The sequence below is a fragment of the Mesoplodon bidens genome (assembly GCF_964165515.1).
Source record: "Mesoplodon bidens genome assembly, chromosome: 13".
In the NCBI taxonomy this organism is placed as follows: Eukaryota; Metazoa; Chordata; class Mammalia; order Artiodactyla; family Ziphiidae; genus Mesoplodon; species Mesoplodon bidens.
Genome location: NC_138169.1, coordinates 62,528,245 through 62,549,371, shown reverse-complemented (window position 1 = coordinate 62,549,371; position 21,127 = coordinate 62,528,245). Strand labels below are relative to the sequence as shown.

Genomic DNA, 21,127 nt, shown 5'->3' with positions numbered 1-21,127 from the left:
TGGGTGAGGTGTGCGAACGCTCCCGGAGCCTAGACCGAGTGCAGCTCGGCGGAGCCAGCGAGAAGGAAGTGATCCCAGCTCGGGAAGTAACGCCGGGAACCAAGACGACCCCAAGCCATTGGCGAGCGGGGCCGGAGCCAGTCGCGCCTGCCGGGTCAGGGGGTGGGGCCTGGATGTAAGGGGGGCGGGGCCACCATCCTCCAGTGGAAAAGGCTCCCGGAGTGGTTTGTCCTACTTTGCTGCCGGTAGAGGCTCCGAGTTGCCGCCCCTCCCCCGGGAGTGGTGGAGATTCGATCACGTGACAGTCCGGAGGCCGGAACTGGGCAGGTTGTGGAAAGCGCAGAGTTTTGACAAAAACAAGCAGCGACGTTGCCAGCGCAGGGTCTATGGCCGAGGCGGTGAAGCCCCCGCGCCGGGCCAGGGCCAAGGCCAAGGCCAGCCGGACTAAAACCAAGGTGAGGGAACCCGCCCATCCTATCCTCCCCAGGCCCTGGCAGGTGCGCTCTCTTTTTTCTTCTCTTCGGCCTCTCCAGCCCACTCTGCCCGTCCCCTGAGCCCCTCTCATCCTCTGTCCCCACCTCCCCGTATTTGATCCCCCCACCCGTTGACACCAGGCTTGTTCCTCTGTTCCTCCTTCACGTTCCTCTGCCGGACTTTGTCAGGAGCCCCCTTTTTTTTCTTTTTCCTCCTGTGACCTCACTAGGCTCTTCCTTTTCTGCTCCTTTCTTGACTTTCCTCACCCGGGTCTAGATTCCTATCGTGAAGCAGCTATTCTCTTCCCAGTCTCATCTTTAACTCTCTTTTTCTCCTTTATAATCTGTGAACATTTTCAGTCCCTCTTCCCATAAAGAGGAAAGGGACCCCTCCTCCACTCAAGAATGTATCCTTTGGAAGAGCTTTACAGATAGAGACAGAAAGTAGACTGTAGTGATGTGCCTTTTCAATTTAAAAATTCAAGATGACAGTGGTGCTGCTGCTGTTTATTTCTCATTATCCTGGTTGTTTATGATGGGGCATGAATGACCAGAAATTAAACCAGAGCGGGACTCATACAGCAGGGACAGATCTGAATTTTCTGGGTTTCCTGGATTATACTAACGTGTGGTATTGGTGTGATTTAAAGTTGATTTGTCTTGTTTTCAGGCGCAGTCTGGGCTTTCATTTCGTTCCCTTATGTTTTCTGAAATGACATTTATTTTACAGTGAACAGATTAAATGCTGCCCGTGGATAGCTGGACATATATAATTTTGGCTTACCTGAAACTGAATTTATATTAAGGAAATAATGAAGGTGGTATTAAAAATACAGGAAATTTCCTTTCCTACAAGTAGGTGATGTTCCAGAGCAGGTGTAACTTAAAAATGATACGAAAATAGGATTTTCTCATGAGAACAAGATTTTAGCAGGAGACTGGTGTTCAAAGCTACCATATTTAATAAGCTGTAAATGACTTATGTAGATCCCTTTCATTATGATGCCTTAAAAAAAAAACTGTAGTGGAGTTATGTGCATCCGTGTACCCAGGTCTGTGAGGAATTACTCTGGGGAGAAAGCCATTTTGCTACTAATTTCAGAAACTTTTTTTTTTTTTTTTGCGGTACGCAGGCCTCTCACCGTTGTGGCTCCTCCCGTTGCGGAGCACCGGCTCTGGACGCGCAGGCCCAGCGGCCATGGCTCACGGGCCCAGCCGCTCCGCGGCATGTGGGATCCTCCCAGACCGGGGCACGAACCCGTGTCCCTTGCATCAGCAGGCGGACTCTCAACCACTGCGCCACCAGGGAAGCCCCAGAAAGATTTTTAAGAGGAGTAATTTTGCATTGTATTGGGCTGGTAAAGGACTATCTAAATAGAGGAGGAAGTAAAAAGCCATTGGTTAGCCATGCATAAGGTCCCTGAACCTAGAATACAGTAGTGTATAACATGTAAACATCCATCTATAGAGAGCAGAATCTTTTTTTTTTTTTTTTTTTTTTTTTGCGGTACGCGGGCCTCTCACTGCTGTGGCCTCTCCCGTTGCAGAGCACAGGCTCCGGACGCGCAGGCTTAGCGGCCATGGCTCACGGGCCCAGCCGCTCCGCGGCACGTGGGATCTTCCCGGACCGGGGCACGAACCCGTGTCCCCTGCATCAGCAGGCGGACTCTCAACCACTGCGCCACCAGGGAAGCCCGAGAGCAGAATCTTAATTCTCAATCTGTAGGGTTTTTTTTTTTTCAAAATGAATGATGAAACTAAATCCTAGATAAGTTAAATGATAAGCCAGAGTCATGCAGTTAGTAAGAGACTCAAGTTAAAGCCCAAAATCTTAATTCTCGGTCCAGTAGCTTAATAATTGTTCTACATATCTATGTGTATCTATAGATAGAATGTTATAAATACTTAAAAATGGTCAGTTAAGAGGATTCTCTGTTATTTGTTTAGAACAGATTTTCTAAAATAAAAAATTAAAAATCAAACTTAAATCCATCATGAAAAACCAAATGCTCATTTTATTTTATTTTTTTAAAAGATTTATTTATTATTTATTTTTTGGCTGTGTCAGGTCTTAGTTGCGACACGTGGGATCTTTGCTGAGGCGTGTGGAATCTTTTCGTTGCGGCGCGCAGGCTTCTCTCTAGTTGTGGCATGTGGGTTTTCTCTCTTCTAGTTGTGGTTGTGGTGTGCAGGCTCCAGGGCGTGTGGGCTCTAGTTGAGGCCTGCGAGCTCAGTAGTTGTGGCGCACGGGCTTAGTTGCCCCGTGGCATGTGGGATCTTAGTTCCTTGACCAGGGATGGAACCCGCATCCCCTGTATTGTAAGGCGGATTCTTTACCACTGCGCCACCAGGGAAGTCCCCAATTGCTCATTTTATTGACACATTGTGGGCAACCTCCCTACACAAACATAAATTTATTTTTTGTCTTTTAAGATTTATAAAAAGGTCTTAATTCCAGAGGTATTTGATCAAACCAGAAATCCTTGACATACTTTTAGTCACCTTTCAAATCTAATCAGTCACTAAGGCTTGCCAATTGTATTTTGTAACTGTTCTCTTGATTCTGCCCATTTCTCTCCATCGTGACTAACTCAACCATCCTCCAAGGAAGATTTCTTGGATTTTTGCTAAAATGGCCTTTCCAAGTTCATTCTTGCTGCCCATTCTCTAAACTAAAGCTGGATTGATATTTTTATAAACAGGCCCCCCAAATGATTGCTTTCCTACTTAAGGCCTTTCAAAGATTTCCCATTGCCCAGAGTCCAAGAGTCCAAAGTATGGACTCAAGGCCCTAAACTGTCTGGATTCTGTCTTTCTCCTCAGTCTCTGGTCTTCACTGCTATGTCTTTTGATTCTCAGCCGTATATATCCTTTCCTGCTTTAGGGCCTTTGCTCATACTCTTTGCTCTGTGCTGACACCTCTTCCTGTCCCTGTTCACCTGCTCATTCATGAGGTCTCTGCTTAAACCTCATCACCCTCATCACCCACATTACCCCCCCAGCCCCCACCAGTAGCGCTCTACACCGCTTTGTGTCACTCATCTCACTTGCAGTTAGTTTGTTAACATCTCTCTTCTCCCTTAGACTGTGAACTCAGTGAGGGAGGGACCTGTCTTTTTCCTAATACCCTTTACAGCCCTTGTAGGCATTTGCTAATGTTTGTTAAATGAAGGAAAAAATACCAGTATTGAAGAATATTTCCAAGCTTTGTCACTCAGAAGAATTTACTCTGGTAAATTTCCTCTAAATAGTATGAGAAAACAAATGGAAAAAGTCCACGACATCATCAAGGCCCTCATACTTGTCAGTTTAGAAAGTTGATTCTTCTCTTAGAGTAAATAGATTTATTACTTAGAGCTGGTTATGGTTTGGTTTTGATCATGAAGTCCTACATTAATGAAACCTTTACCATTGTGGTGTAACTTGGTTACTGTTAATGGAACCATAAAGTAGTTCCAAGGCTTATTTCAGGAAGTGAGGAGTGTCATGTGCTTTTGCCTTTAGATAGTTTGACCCAGCAGCTGACCTGTATTCCTTAATATTAATCATTTGGAAGATGAGCTCACATTGCTAGTTTTTGGTTTTCTGGTGCTTATCACTTGATACCTAAGAGATAGTCCTGATTAGTTTCACCTACCTTGGAGGACCCTGACTTCATTGATCATGGTAGATTATGGGTTAAGAACAGTAGATTTTTAGATTGGATGTACTCTGCAGAAGCAGTATATTTTATAGTCATGGAAAGTATTTTTGCAGTTAATACTAAATTCTGAATGCCGACAACTCATTAATAGTAAGAGTATATTGTAATTGCTAAGGATAGACTGAGATGTGTCCTAGAAAACTGATAACAGAAACAGAGACCTTTAAATCCCCATCGCCTCTTGCTTCTTGGCCTAGATGATTTCTACCTCTTAGTCCCTCCTTCCCATGAGTGATTATAGGAGTGAAGTTGGGGGATGTTCTATGTTATTTAGCTCCTGTTGTGCCTCCTAAGATGCATTTATTTGTTGAATAAACACTCATCGATCACCCACTATGTCCCAGAAACTGTTCTAAGCACTTGGGATGTAAACAGAGGAAAAATAAAAAATAAAAAAAAGAACCTGGCCTTAACGTAGCTTGCATTCTAGAAGGAGAAGACAAACAAACAGAAAACTCCATAAAAAAATAAATAAAATGTATAATATATTAGAAGATGACAAGTGCTATGGAAAAAGGAAAAGAGGAACAGGGTAAGGAGCTGAGTACTGGTGATTAGGATGGGTTGTGATTTTTTTTTTTTTACAATAAGTTTATTTATTTATTTATTTTTGGCTGTGTTGGGTCTTTGTTGCTGCGCGTGGGCTTTCTCTAGTTGTGGCGAGTGGGGGCTACTCTTCCTTGTGGTGCATGGGCTTCTCATTGCGGTGGCTTCTCTTGTTGCAGAGCACGGGCTCTAGGCGTGCAGGCTTCAGTAGTTGTGGCTCGTGGGCTCTAGAGCGCAGCCTCAGTAGTTGTGGTGCACGGGCTTAGTTGCTCCGCAGCATGTGGAATCTTCCCGGGCCAGGGCTCGAACCCGTGTCCCCTGCATTGGCAGGTGGGTTCTAACCACTGCTCCACCAGGAAGTCCGGGTTGTGATTTTTATATAGGCAGTCAAGGTAGTCCTTACTGAAGGTGAAATTTAAATAAAGACATGAAAGAGATGAGTGAGTTAGCCATTTGGATTTTGGGAACACCTGGGGCAAATGCCTTAAGGCAGTAGCAGTGTCGTTAGGGTGGAGTGCGTGAGGGGCGAGTATTTGGGATGAAGTCAGAAGGTGACACAGGGCCAGGTCGTGTAGGGCCTTGTAGGCCATTGTAAAGATTCGTACTTTGAGTTAAGCATGGAATCACCTCAGGGTTTCAAGCCGAGGAGTGATATGATCTAAGTTATTTTAAAGGGTCACTGTGCTTGCTTTGTTGAGAACAGACTGTAAGGGAGCAAGAGTATGAGCAGAGAGACCATCTAAGAGATTTTTGCTGTGATCCAGGCAGGAGGTGATGGTGGCTTGGACCAGAGTTGTAAAGCAGAGGTGGTGAGAAGTGTTTGCAGTTTGGGAGTTTCTGAAGATCTAGCCAAGACTATTTTTTGGTGATTTGGTTGGGATATGAGAAAACAGTCAGGGGTGACTCTGAGATGGGGGAGGCAGTGAGTAGGACAGCTTTTGGGGGGCAGATCAGGAATTCAGTTTAGGACATGCTAATTTTGAAATAAATGTCTGTCAGACATCCAAATGGATTGGATATGTGGATCTAGAGTTTGGGAGAGATAAAAGATTTGGGGTCATCAACATATAGGTAGTTATTTAAAACCAGAGACTGAACTAGGTTACCTTAGGAGCGAGTGTAGTATAAACAGGTGACAAGAACAGGACCCAAGGGCACTCCAGTTTTGCGGGGAGAGGCGCAGGAATCAACAAAGGAGCTTGAGGAGTGACCGGTGAGGTAGGATATGTTTGGGGTCCTAGAAGTTGAGAGAAAAAAGCGTATGAAAGGAAGAGGAAGAGATCAAGCATGGAAAGTGCTGCTGATACGTGAAGCAAGACTGGTAAGAGCAACACAGAAGTGGCAGCCAGGAGGAGATGTATTATTCTCAGCAAAATGTATAATCCCCATCCTTCTCCTTTTTACTTGTAAAGCATTCTTGTACATCCCAGGGAGAGTGGGTAAAATTGCCCTGAGAGCTCTTGAGCTGATAGTTGGACTCATGTGTCCAAGCCCTTTTTATCTGTTCTGTGCCAGGCAGCGTGCTAAGTGCCGTGGATACAGACATTCATGATAAACAGACCCTGCATTTAAAGTAATCCCATGGCCAAGGAGCTTTGCCTGTTTGGTTCACTTCATGTACCCCATGTACTAGAACTGTGCCTGACATACAGTAGTAGTTACCTAATAAATACTTTCAGAATAATGAAAGAAAATAAAGTAATCCCACAAAAGTATTCTATGTAGTGTGTAAAATTGAACCTTTATCATTTATGAAGAAGTAGCTCATTAATATTTTTAAGGATGGAAAGGAGTTGTAATTTTTTTACTTAGTACAGTTTAAAGAGGAAGAACTGCAAGTGACGAATGGAAAGTGACCATTTATTTTCCAGAACTTAAAAAAAAAAACAACTTTTTTTTCTGATTACAAAAGTGCTCATTGCTTAAAAAAAGTGTGTATGTATGAGTATATACACACACAGAGAGAAGTATACAACACAGAAATGAAATGCCCTGAATTCCATCTCTTGGAGATAACTGTTGGTAGCAGTTTGTCATGTGCTCTTTAGGTTTTTTCCCCACACATACACCAACACTCTAGGGCATATTTACTGTAATGTATGGTTAAGTAAGTCTTTCTATGTTTATTAATAACTCTTCTGTTTCTGTATAACTTCTTGATTATTTTTTCTCCTGTGGAATTATTTTAAAATTGGTTCTCTACCTGTACGTAACTTAGGTAGAGATAAAAACTAAACAAATGTTAATCACTAGGCCATTTTCAGTTGTAAGAAACATGTCTTTTGGTCAAAATAAAATTATGTAAGCAGTAATTTTTGCACACACAACTTGATACCCGTGGAGTTCTGTTTGAATTTTATTTTGTCATCTGTAATGATTGTTATATATACAGTAGGTTCTAATCTTTATCTCTGGTTAACTCAAGTAGGCAAAGTAATTGGAAGTTGGCTTTCTTTTTTGTTTTTAAATGAAATTTTGTATCTTAAGTGTAAAATTTGATTCAGATTTTGGCATAAAAGTTCAGTTTCCTCTGAATTCATTGCATAGTCCCTTTGCTTTCTGCAAGGCATATAAAAATAAACTTCTGAATGTGCCAGATCACATTTGTTGGATAATTCAATAATTTCTTCATTTTAGGATGCTAGTACCTAGGAGCTCAGCATACAGTTGGTACTCAATAAATTCTTGTGAACTATAAGTCATCATTATTGTTTCAAGAAATGTTTATTGAACAAAGTGTTGAAAATCAGAGGCAGATCAGATCCAAAAAGGCATAAGATATATTCTCTGGTCTCAAGATACTTGTGGTCATTTGGGGGACACAATACAAAGATAAATAACCATATGTGGTAGCACGTGACCAGGGCCAGATGGCAAGTACACACCGCAGAGTTCAGAGTAAAGCATGTGCTGTGGAAGGGTTGATGTGGTCATTGAAGATTTTGTCTTGGGACAGGATCATAACTGAGTCATCAAAGGCACTGAGTGCCGAAGTTAAGAGTCAGACTTTCATTAAGTGGAGAGCTGTGATTGTTTTTGTGGTGTTCAGGTAGTGTTTTAGGGAGACCAGTCTTATGGTGGTGTTTGGGATGAATTGGTGGGAGGGCAGAGGCTGGAGGCTAGGAGACCTTTCAGGACCTGCCCCCCTATTCTGTGCTTTGGAGAAGTGAATTGAGCCACAGGGAGCTCATCACTGCTTAGAGGCCATGCGTTGGTGATGAACACAGTGAACCCCTTCTCCCTCCGCATGTGCACCCCAGACATCCTGTCCTATCCAGGGATCTGTGAGGGGCAGGGTCAGGCCTTTGCTACCCTCTCAAACAGTTGTGTGTCTCGCGGTTGTTCATCCTTTCCTTCTGCCTTCCTTCTCTGATCTGGCCAGTCCATTCTTTGAATCAAATTACCAGCTTTCCTCTCCTTTCCCCCACTTCCTTTCCTGGGGCAACCCCAGGTTAATTCCTCTTTGGACCTAACTTCTGTAACAACACGGGTGGAGAATTAAACAGAGAAGCACTGAGTTCCACCCCCAAGGGAAATAAAACCCAAAGTCTTATGTGTTCTTCTCTGGGAGCATTAGGAAGGTTTAAAAAATTCTTTAATTGATTATCTAACCACATTATCTGTTGCTGTTATGGTTGTGATTATTCCCAGGAAGGTAGATCTGCTGGATGTGGGCCTGCAAGTTTGATAGTAGCAGCTGGAGACTTCATTTTGTTTAGTTGAGGGGAAGAATTTGAAATTGCAAGGGCAGTCGTGGAGTAGGGAAAGAGAAAGTGGTTTGGTGGGGTCAGAGTTGGGCAACAACTTCCCTTGGCAAAGGGAAGTTAAAAACTCTGTGAGGGACAGGCTGGAGAGGAAGCCTGAGGTGGCCTGTGGGTTGCAGGAGGTGTGTTTATTTGCTGTGCCCTCGATCTTGTGGCCCCTCTTGGCCTACTTCCAGCTCCCTATCTTCTCTTCCAGTTAACATTTAACACCCCCAGAGGTCTCTTACAGTTTAAGAAAAGACGACTAAAATTTTCTCCCTCTATTTCACATTCCCGTCTCTGCTTCCTTACTTTCCATTTATTTCTCAACTCTCTGAGTTTTTAAAATCTTCCATCTTTGCATCTAACAGCTTTATTGAGCTATAATTCACACACTATACTTATTTAAAGTGTGTAATACAGTGGTTTTTGGTATGATCCAAGATTGTGTCGCCATCACCACGGTTCGGAATGCCAAACTCTTTTGCATAGAGAAGCATCATGTTAGCTTCCCACCAGCAGTGTTTGAGGATACTAATTTTTCTACATCCTTGTCAACACTTATTGTTATCTGACTTTAGTAATCTTAGTGGGTGTGATATGTTACCTCATTGTGATTTTGATTTGCATTTCTGTGATGACTAATAATGTTAAGCATCTTTTTATGTGCCATTTGTATTATCTTTGGAGAAATGTCTGTTCAGATCCTTTGCCCATTTTTAAATTGGATTGTTCATCTTTTTATTCTTGAGTTACAAGAGTTCTTTTTTTTTAATTCTGTATATAAACCCCTTATACGATAATTGATTGGAAGACATTTTCTTCCATTCTGTGGGGTTGTCTTACCATTTTCTTCATATTTTGATTTTCAGCACAAAATCTTAAAATTTTTATGAAGTCCAATTTATCTACTTTTTTCTTTAGTTGCTGTGCTTTCGGTGTCATGTCTAACAAGGCTTTGCCTAACCCAAGGTCACTAAGATTTACTCCTGTGTTTTTTTTGAAAAGTTTAAAAGTTTTAGATCTTATGTTAGGTCTATGATCCTTTTTGTTAATTTTTGTACATGATATAAGATAGGGGTACAGTTTTATTCTTTGGATAGCCAGTTGTTTAGCACCATTTGTTGAAGGCTGTTCTTTCCCCATTGAATTGTCATGGCATCCTTGTTGAAAATCAGTTGACCTTAAATATGAGTTTATTTCTGCTTTATAACAAAGTGAATCAGTTGTACATATACGTATACATATATCCCCATATCTCTTCCCTCTTGTGTCTCCCTCCCTCCCACTCTCCCTATCCCATCCCTCCCACCCCCCCTATCCCATCCCTCTAGGTGGTCACAAAGCACCGAGCTGATCTCCCTGTGCTATGCGGCTGCTTCCCACTAGCTATCCGTTTTACATTTGGTAGTGTATATATGTCCATGCCACTCTCTCACTTTGTGCCAGCTTACCCTTCCCCCTCCCCGTATCCTCAAGTCCATTCTCTAGTAGGTCTGCGTCTTTATTCCCGTCTTGCCCCTAGGTTCTTCATGACCTTTTTTTTTTTTTGCTTTTTTAGATTCCATATATATGTGTTAGCATATGGTATTTGTTTTTCTCTTTCTGACTTACTTCACTCTGTATGTACAGACTCTAGGGCCATCCACCTCACTACAAGTAACTCAATTTCGTTTCTTTTTATGGCTGAGAAATATTCCATTGTATTTATGTGCCGCATCTTCTTTATCCATTCATCTGTTGATGGACACTTAGGTTGCTTCCATGTTCTGGCTATTGTAAATAGAGCTGCAGTGAACATTGTGGTACATGATAAAGCAGAAACTAACACACCATTGTAAAGCAATTATACTCCAATAAAGATGTTAAAAAAAAAAAAGAACCTAGGGGCAGGACAGGAATAAAGACGGTGATGTAGAGAATGGACTTGTGGTTACAGGGCGGGGGAAAGGTAAGCTGGGACGAAGTGAGAGAGTGGCATGGACATATATACACTACCAAATGTAAAACAGATAACTATTGGAAGCAGCTGCATAGTGCAGGGAAATCTGCTTGTTGCTTTGTGTCCACCTAGAGGGGTGGGATAGGGAGGGTGGGAGGGAGACGCAAGAGGGAGGAGATATGGGGGTATATGTATACATATAGCTGATTCACTTTGTTTTACAGCAGAAACTAACACACCATTGTAAAGCAATTATACTCCAATAAAGACGTTAAAAAAATAAACAAAAAGCTCCCAACAACTTGAAAAAAAAAACACAAGAAATAAAAAATGTTGATAAAAAAAGAGTTTATTTCTGGATTCTCAGTTCCGTTTCATTGATCTGTTTGCCCATGTGCTAGAACCACACTGTCTTTATTATTGTAATTTTGTAGTAGATTTTGAAATTGCGAAGCGTGAGATCTCCAACTTCGTTCTTCTTTTTCAAGATTGTTTCATCTATTCTGGGTTCCTTGCATTTCCTTATGAGATTAAGGATCAGCTTGTCATTTTCTGCAAAAAAGGCAGCTGGGATTTTGATAGAGGTGGTGTTGAATTTGTATATCAGTTTGAGGAGTATTGCCATATTAACAATACTGCGATCTCTTCCATGAAAATGGAATGTGTTTTCACTTATTAGTCTTTACTTTCTTTCAAATTTTGTTTTGTAATATTCAGAGTATAAATTTTACACTTCTTTTGTTAAGCTTATCCCTAAGTATTTTGTTCTCTGTTCATTATAAATGAAATTGTTTTCTTAATTTCATTTCATGATTGTTCAGCTCACTAAAATTTGGCCTCTGCCCTGACCAGTACACCAGTATTTCTCCCACTGTAGTAACCATTGGCCTCCCTCTCCTAATTTTCTTTTTTCTGACCTCTCAATCTGACAGACCTATTTATTATAGCTAGTGTGCTAAACATCATTGCAATGTAATTGGACCCACTTTTTCATTTTCTTATAAATACTTATGTAATGCTTTCCTGGTATTCATGATGTTAGGCAGTTTGACAAAGTGGTTTGTATGCATTGTGTGGCTGTTCTCTGAATCTGATATCCACGGTGCAGATTAAAGTAATTTTGGAGGGACACGTTGCTTCTTGCATCACTACCATTTGTAAACATTTGGTAGTTCATTACCAGCAAGCTGAGCTCAAACTCCATTTCAAAAACATTCGTCTTTTCTTCCTAATATTAGGTGCATATAAATGTTTTACTTTTTTGGCTATTTACTTGTCAGCTTTTTTTTGCTGGACATTTGCTGGACAACATAATCCAAAATCACTGATAACTTTGTAACCATCATTTTGCCTTCCTTAAAATTTCACAGTGGGAACTTCCCTGGTGGCACAGTGGTTAAGAATCCACCTGCCAATGCGGGGGACACGGGTTCGAGCCGTGGTCCGGGAAGATCCCACAGGCCGCGGAGCAACTAAGCCCGTGCGCCACAACTGAGCCTGTACTCTAGAGCCTGCGAGACACAACTACTGAGCCCGCGTGCTGCAACTACTGAAGCCCGCGTGCCTAGAGCCCGTGCTTCTCAACAAGAGAAGCCACCACAATGAGAAGCCCTTGCACCACAGCGAAGAGTAGCCCCCGCTCGCAGCAACTAGAGAAAGCCTACGTGAAGCAACGAAAACCCAACACAGCCAAAAAACAGCCCACATTAAAAAAAAAAAATTTATAGTGAGGGAAGTATTTGAGTGAGTCAGTCATTTTTTAGTTTCTTTGGATGTAACAATTTTATTTAAATAAATAAATAATAAATATTTCCATATTTTTTTCTTCTTTTTTATCCAGGCTTCTTTCCTGTGTGTCTAGTTTGTGTGTTAATGCCAGAGATACTTCACTAAAAAACCATAATTTATTTTATCTTATTTTTTAAATGGTTAACTTTTTTTGGTTTTTGGTTCGTTTGGAGTTAATTTTGGATTTAATAAGTTGCAGGTATAATACAGAGAGTTCCATATGCCTTTCATCCAGCATCTTCTTGTGTTATGTAACTGTAAATTCTATGTTGTAGAACATTTATCACAGCCAACAAATTAACATTGGTACAATGCTATTAACTAAAATATAGAACTTTTTTGAATTTCACCAGTTTTCTTGCTAATGTCCTTTTTCTGTTCCAGTGTCCAATCCGGGATCCTACATTGCATTCAGTTGTCATGTCTCTAATAGTTTTCTCCAGTCTTTTGATAGTTCCTCAGTCTTGTCTTTTCTTTGATGATCGTAACACTTCAGTTATTTTGTAGACTTTCCCTTAATTTGGGTTTTCATCTGGTGTTTTCTCGTGCTTAGATTGAGGTTATACATTATTAGAAAGGGTACTGAAGAGGAGATAAGCCTTCTCAGAGCATCGTATGGGAATGTATTACTGGTTATAGTAACCCTGATCACTTGGTTAAGGTGTTGACTGCCAGGATTCTCCACTGAAACTTACGATTTTTCCCTTTATAATTACTAAATATTTAGGGGATACTTTGGGACTATACAAATATTCTGCTTCTGCTTAAATTTTCACTCACTTTCATTACTTAGTAGATCTTGCCTCTTGCCTGTGGCAGTTAGTACCATGGTGTTCTAATCGTGATTTTCTGTTTTTCTCGTTCCATCTACATTTATTAATTGGACTTCTATAAGGAAGAGTGCCACTTCTTGTCCATTAAGAAATAAAGATACATATAACATATATATATGTTTATATATTTAGTTATGTGAGTATGGACTCATGGATATTTATTTTATTCTGAGGTTATAATCCAGTACTATAGTTATTTATTTCATTGCTCAAGTTGTCCTGACTTTTTCTGCCTGAAATTTGAATAGATATGTTTGTCAGGATGCAAACCTGTTGAAGCCTAAGATACTTGGAGACTGTTCTCTCTTACTTAACCTCTAGCAGAATGGAGAGCAGCCTAATTAAGACTTTCCTTCTCCATTCTTGAATCATAATTTGTTGCTTATTCTCATGTCTTCCTCTGTAGGGATTAGATTAGTGAATCTCCCAAATTCAGCATTCTCAAAATTGAATAATATGAAATATGAAACACACTGCTTATGAAGTGAACTTAGATTTTTTTATACAATTTAAAAATTCCTCATGTTGAAAGCATCAGTTATTGTTATATTATAAATTATTTCACATTATAAATCTTGTTTTTAGGAAAAGAAGAAATATGAAACCCTTCAGAGGGAAGAGTCTGATGAAGTCTCCCTTCCAAAAACCTCCAGAGAGCTGGAAATCCCTACCCCACCTTGTGAATTCAAAGGAGACCATCTAAAGGAGTTAACCGATTCCCAGCTCCAGAATGATGCTAGTCGACAAAACGAGAGTGAAATGTTTGATGTACCACTCACCTCCTTAACTCTAAGCAATGAAGAGTCCCTGACATGTAAAACAGAGAGTCTAAAGGAGCTAGAGGAGATCAGAGCCTGTGCTGGGGATGATGCAGTCAAGCCGAAGGTCGATCCTGGAGGCAATGTCGGAACCAAAGTAGAACCCCCCGAGAACATTACAGAAATGGAGGAAGATAAACTGGTACAATGTGGACCTTTGGAAAGCACACTGCAATCTAATGTTTCTTATATTCAGCAGGAAGTGGAAAATTTGAAGGTCAGAGATACTCAGAATAGGAGAGAAGACAAAGAAGCCTTGGGTCTCTCTTCAGAGGTGCTACAAAATATTGGCTTGCAGAGTTCTTGTGAAGCCAAAGACATTTTTCAGCCACCTAGAGTGAAAAAACTGTATCCCCAGTTGCCAGCTGAAACTGCTGGGGATATACCAGCTTTGGTGGCAGTGAAACCCTTGCTACGTAATGAGCGACTCTACCCGGAGCTCCCATCTGAACCAGAAATAGTACCATTTACTGAAGAACAGTTAAAAGTCTTTGAGCCTGGTTCATGGCTGGAAAATGTCGAGTCATATTTAGAAGAATTTGACAGCATGGCTCATCAGGACAGGCATGAATTTTATGAGTTGCTTTTGAACTACTCACGCTGTAGGAAGCAGCTGCTGCTGGCTGAAGCTGAGCTCCTTGCTCTGATGTCTGATTGCCAAAATGCCAAAAGTCGACTATGGCACTTCAAGGAGGAACAGTTGCCTGTACAGGTATATTGACTGGTGTTTTGTAAAGCTTGCAGGAGCCTGGGGAATTTGCAGCGGAGCTGCTATTCCTGTGATGCCATTGAGGTCTGGGGTCTGCTCCCTTTACCCACACTGACCCTGTCTTAGCCCATAGTAATTGAGTGCAGGAGTCACAGTGTCATGTGCCCACAGGGGCCAGGCAGGTGACCTGGAGAAGTGAAACGGGTTGAGTGGGACGGTGATCACTGGGTAAGCTCATGCCTGGTCCATCATGGGGAGCTGCTCTTGTGTTATAGTTGATTGTTGCTGTGAGGATATATTGGTTCAGCATTGCCACATCTTACGTTTTTCTACGAGAAGCTAGAAATCTGGATTTTTATGTGAGGGATCCTGATTTGTAAATGTTGGCAACTAAATACACACACACACGTGCACGCGCGCACACACACACACACATTCTCTCACTCACTCATGCACAGTAGAGGCCAAAGCAGGTCATGTCTCCAGGTCAGATTCAGCCCGTGGGCCATTTAGCTTGTGACCTTGGGCATAAAGCCAGGAACATCTAATGGGTAGAGTGTGTCAAGGGGAGGATGATCCATGGAACAAGGTCAAGAGGAAATGAGAAAATAGGGAAGGCAATAAGATGTGACCCTGTGGAGGCCAAGGTGCCATCAGGAAAGCCATTGCATAGTGGCCTGGGAGGGATGGCGAGGAAGAGAAGGCCACTCTTGACAAGTTTAGCAGTGAAGGGAAGATGGAGGAGACGTCAGGGAGAAACGTGTGATTTCCCCCAGCCCTAATCGTCATTCCTTGGAGACCTGTGTATCTCTTTGTAGACAGGAAGGAGCCTGTGGAGAGGGAAACTTGAAAATACTGAAAAAGAGAGAATAGAATCAAGAAAACAGTTGGAGGGTTAATATTGGAAAGGAGGGGTTTGTTTTGAGCAGAATCACAAAGAATGGTGAGGGTCAGTACAGAGGTGTTTTGAGGTCTCTTGAAGTTGAGGGGATATCACATTGACCTCAGTGTTTATAAAGTAGAAGGTAAGGTCATCAATCATGAGGGTCTTAGAGACAAGCTCTATTGTTTTCTTGCACCTTTCCCCACCTACTGCATTTCAGGGTTTCTCTTCTCGTCTCTGAACTTGTGATGCCTTTGTGATTGGCACCTGGTTGTATAGTAGCTTTATTGTTTTCTACGTGGTAGTATTGTTCCCTCACTGTGATTTGTAAGCTCTTTGAAGATGGTACTGAAGCCTGTGTATTGTATACAGGCTTCAAGAGCAAAGAGTAACTGGCTTCATATCTTACCCTTTTGCCCACTGCTAGGGTATCTGTGCTGATCAAGTGAAAGTGTCAGGCCATCATCGCTACCAGAGAGTGGAGATGAATGAAAATGCACTGGGAGAGCTAAAAAAACTGTTTGATGCCAAATCTGAGCACCTCCACCAGACCTTGGCGCTGCATTCTTACACTTCTGTGCTCTCGCGGTTGCAAGTGGAGTCTTACATCTACACGTTACTCAATAGTGTGGCTGTTCTGAGATCTTTAGCAATTCATCAGGAAGGCCAAGGTGTGTAAGTAATGAAAGCCTCACTCTTTCTTGTGGTCTAAAACATAAAAAGAATTGAGGGGTACAATCTGGTTGAATCTACTGTGTGCTGATATTATAAGGGATAATTTATGCTTGCTGTTTTACCTTACCTCCCCCAATACAGGACTGAGATCTGCCTTAATAACATTTCTTGGGAGCAGTGCCAGGTCTCCCTACCCCATGGGTTGTCATTGTCTCCTTCTCTAGGAAGCCAAAAGATTGCTTTTTATGATTAATGTCTCTCTCTTACTGTCCTAATTTATGTGCTTGTTACCAATTGAAGTCCAAATATAGTTTTTGATTCTAAAACTAATAATCACAATACTTTTTCATTCTCTGTCTGTTGCACTTTATTTTTGCTTGTCCATTTTGTTGGGGTGTTTAATTTTCATCAGAGCATTTATAATGTTCTGAATTTTTCATCTTATTTTGGGTTTTAATAAATTAGCCTTGGGCTTTCTTGGTGGCTCAGTGATTAAGAATCCTCCTGCCAATGCAGGAGACACAGGTTCTAGCCCTGGTCCGGGAAGATCCCACATGCCACGGAGCAGCTAAGCCCATGCGCCACAACTACTGAGCCTGCTCTCTAGACCCCATGAGCCACAACTACTGAGGCCCGCATGCCACAACTGCTGAAGCCCATGCGCCTAGAGCCCGTGCTCCACAAGAGAAGCCACTGCAATGAGAAGCCCAGGCACCGCAATGAAGAGCAGCCCCCACTTGCCGCAACTAGAGAAAGCCCACGCGCGGCAACAAAGACCCAACGCGGCCAAAAATAAATAAATTTATTAAAAAAAAAAGAAATTAGCCTTTACTATATGATAAGTATTACTTATGCAATTTTTATTTCTTGGAGAGATATTAGGATCATTTAAAATAAAAAAATCCTTCTCCCTTATCGTTTTCATAACTAATCAGAGAGCTGGGGCTAGGCCAGAGATTTGCTGATTTTTAAATAAAAAATTTTGATGAAGTTAATTTTTTCTTGCTTTGAAATACTTCACGAAGTTAAATACTTTTTTTGGTTTACATATTTAGTAGAAACTCAGATATTTTGATGTAACTTTTCTCCTTGGGTTTTCATCTGTTAAATATTTTAGATAGTTTATTTATTTATTTATTTTAAGTAGAGACACTAAAAATTCTCCCACAAATACCATTTATATGGGACTCATTTAATCCTCTTTTTAATTTATAGCTTTTAAACAGGTAGAAAGCATTCCCTCTGATCTGTGTCAGCTAAAGGAGTGCATTAGTGTCTTATTCATGTTCACCAGGAGAGTTAATGAAGATACTCAGTTCCATGATGATATTCTTCTCTGGCTGCAGAAATTGGTAAGGAAATAGACATAGTATGCTGTCCTTTATTTCCCTGATAATTTAAGAATTATCTCCTGTTTCCTTATAGGTTTTTCTTTAATAGCTTCTTCAGCTAATTTGTTTAATATGTTTGTGACGTTTTCTTTGCTCATGACATGTGGAAATAAGTTATCCGTATCTAGTGCATTATTAAGCACACAGTGCTTTTCTCTCTGATAAAGTTTATGTTAAATGATCTTTGGCCTTCGACTTAGAAGCAAATGGAAATGTGGGAAGCATGCTAAATTTAAGACTAGATGTATATTCAGAATATAGGTATGTGAGCTAAAAGTTGTTCATGTCACTCTCTTATCATCTTATGTTTAATGCTGTACTTAGTTATACTTTAAAAAAATTTTAAGGGAAAAATAAGAAAGGAATCAGGATTTGGGAACTTTAGGAAAGATATCAGGTGTGTTACGGGGGGAGAGGTTGTTCGTTTACTGGTTATGTTTCTCAATGGAGCTGCCTTGGGTGCTTTTTTTAGGTTCATGCTAGCATTCTTAGATGTGGGCTGAGGTTCTAAGCATACTTACTTGGATTTGAGAAACTATTACAAACTGGGAATAGATTAAACTACTTGACTTATATCTATTCACGTGTGGCCAGGAACATTAGTGATTTGTAATTTGCCAGATAATAAAAATGGGTTTGCAGAGAAACTACTTACGATATTTTTATCAGAGTGCTCTCAGGTTCATAGGCCTCTGTGTACCTCTGTGGTAGAAACTCAACCAGTCAGTGGTATATCTTATGTCTGGTTACTCTTTTGAAAGGTCACATGTATGTAAATATCGGATAAGTGATTTCATTAGACCCTTAAAAACATTCGTCTTTGTAAATAGTAAAACTATACATGCTTTATTGTTTAGGTATCAGTGTTACAAAGAGTTGGCTGTCCTGGAGATCACCTCTTCCTTCTAAACCATATTCTTCGATGCCCGGCTGGTGTTAGTAAATGGGCTGTTCCTTTCATCCAGGTATGATGAATGGCCTTCTAATGTTGAAGAGCATGGGAGGCGATTTTGTTAAACATTTTTCCCGAAGAAGTTGCTTTAAAAAATAAGCCTACTTTAAAAATATTGATATTTAAGATAAAATTATTGGGATATATCCAGTCTGTATTCGTAGGAGTTATTATGGTACAACTTCTTGGATCACCCAAAACTGATGAAATTAAGATGGAATTGCAAAAGTTCAGTTGTAGTCTGGCTTGGTAGGTTTAGTAGTATTTAATTCTGTAAAATTTCTGTGCAGTAAGGCTTGCTAGGACTTTTTTCTGTAATATTCAACACAACGTCCTAAATTAATCCATCTCACACTACAGTTGGTACAGATGAAAAAGAAGCCACAAGCATCTCAAAGTTCTTTAATACTAACAGAGATCTCAGGTCTGTGCGATCAATTTAGGCGTCTTTGCTGCTTGCCTTTGGGTTGTGTTGTTACTCATAGCAACCCCTCAGATGGGTGGGTAAGAGCCAGATGTATGCCAGGTCATTCTCCATGTTACCTTTTCTGTAGTATTTCTGGTGGCAAGAAATTTGAATCTTTTTAGGTAGAAGGAAGATTTTTTGTTTTTATTTATCTTTGGATTAAGATAGCAGTATACTCCTCCCGCCCATGTTGTTTCAGGTAATTGATGTAAATGGCTCAGCTACCTCTGTTCTCTGAGTACAGCCCAGTCAGTACTGCCAGGTGACCCACAGGTGTTCTCACTCTTGTGGATGAGGTGCCAGTTCCATCTTTGTTTTCTTAACAGCTCCCTTTTGTCAAAATTCTGGTGAACTAAGATTACGGATACTTGGGTTGTTCGTTGTTGGTTTTCTACAGTATGCCTTTTCCTTTTCTGATTTCAGATCAAAGTGTTGAATAACCCATCAGGGGTCTTTCATTTTATGCAGTCCCTTGCCCTGCTAATGTCTCCTGTCAAGTAAGTGTGGAAGAGCTTCGTGAAGTAGAAATGAAAATGTTCTATCAAACAATTGGCTTCCTAAACTACCCCGATCCAAACAATTGCTAAGGGAAGAGTCAGCATTCCAAAATTTAACATTGCAGGTTTTCTTTGGGTTTAATACCCTTTGTCCCAAAGTGACCCTTTTAACTGCTTTTTTTTTTAACTGATTAACTTTTTTGGGTCCTCCTTTTTAGTGGATTTGCGACTCCTGTCATATATGTCATTGTGGTGCTGTGGGGAGAAAAAAAGGATGATCTCTTCCTTAGAAGGAGAGATTTAGTGGCAGAGGGAAAAAAAGCACAGTCAAAGAGATTCGAGTGCTAAATTGTGTGAAGCTATGATTGATGCAGTAGAAATGAAGAGAGTAAAGAGAGTAGAGTGGAGTAGTCAGAGGGTTCCAGGTGGATGAGCTGGGTTTGAAGAATGGAACTGATTTCAGCAGGAGAGGAGTAGGGAGGGCACTGTAGGTGGGAGAACAGTAAGCAGTGGCCCACAGTACAGGGAAGGATAGCTGTGCAGGGGGCAGTTCGGAGGGCAGCTTGGCTGGAGTGAAGGGGTGTGTCGGGGGGTGATAATAAAGATGACCAACTAGGGTGAGTCTGATTATAGAAGACCTTGAAATTAAGACAGATATTTGAGATGGTCTGGCCTTTGTAGCAATTGAGGGTTTTTGAAAAAGGGTAAAAGTTGTATTTAAGGAAGATTAGGATGGACTGGAAGTAGAAGAAGATGTGCTTTTGCTTCATTTCTTGCATTGAATTGTCTACGGTTGCAGACATCTGGCTCTCCTGGCTCTGGAACCGAATCCAGCATCAAGGGGGCACATCCTTAAGCTGGGGGAGAAGGAAGAGGTGTGTATAGGTGACCTTGAACTGTGTTACTACCACTGGCTCTTGATAAAGGAAAAAGCCTGTCTGCCCGCAGCCTGAATTGGTGTCGGTAGTGGGAAGGAGAAAGTGGGGAACGGGAAGGTCATCTTCCCAGGAGAGGATTAAGTCGCTGATTAAATAAGAAAATGTGGGCAAGGGTGGCTCAGACCGAACTCTGTAGACTCTGAGTCTGAGTGACTGAGAGGGTGTTGGCAGCCCCAGCAGACCGAAAAGACAGAAAGGAGAGCCGTTGGGTAAGGAGGAAAATTTGAGGTCATTGGGGTTTGCAGGTGGACACATAACGAGTGAGAGCTATCAGTGGACATGTGGAGCTGCAGGACTGGAGCCCCTCAGGTTGGAAACGTGATGAAGTCTTGGAGGAGAGCTTCTGGTGAAAGGAGGGAATGGATGAATTTTCAGGGTTAGGCCAGAGAGGAAGGAGCAGAGAGCTGAGAACGGGGTGGTGGTCTGAGAGGAGAAACGTCTCTGGTTACACTGACTCGTCAGGTCCAGCCAGCACCTTGTGAAAGCCTGGCTGGCAGGAATTCCCCCAGATTCCTCCCTCTCACCGCCTGGATATAGGGGCTGCTCCTACCCGTGGTGTTTAGGTGTACTTTTCCCCCTAAACCAGCTTCTCCATTACCTGCAGATTATCCTTTTTAATTCAGTAAAGCATGTTTCCTGAACACTTTGTGAGCCAGTTAGAGTTCAGGTACTGTGTGGTCCTGGGTGTACGGAGGCCCTGCTGTGGGCGGGCACTGTGCTGGCATAACTGCTTCTCTGCGGTTCCTCATCATTATTGACCCAGAATGGCT

The 21,127-nt window shown here is 41.5% G+C and overlaps 1 protein-coding gene across 2 annotated transcripts in view; it reads left to right on the top strand.

Moving 5' to 3' along the window:
• The first annotated feature begins 355 nt into the window (after positions 1-355).
• EPG5 (ectopic P-granules 5 autophagy tethering factor) overlaps positions 356-21,127 on the top strand; it is a 129,080-nt gene continuing 108,308 nt past the window's right edge. For both annotated transcript variants that reach the window (XM_081253339.1, XM_081253338.1), the window contains exons 1-6: positions 356-455; positions 13,614-14,558; positions 15,866-16,109; positions 17,329-17,465; positions 18,362-18,469; positions 19,346-19,419. In XM_081253339.1, coding sequence (XP_081109465.1) covers positions 387-455; positions 13,614-14,558; positions 15,866-16,109; positions 17,329-17,465; positions 18,362-18,469; positions 19,346-19,419 — 1,577 coding nt within the window. In that variant the 5' untranslated portion in view covers positions 356-386. The remainder of the gene's footprint in view (positions 456-13,613; positions 14,559-15,865; positions 16,110-17,328; positions 17,466-18,361; positions 18,470-19,345; positions 19,420-21,127) is intronic.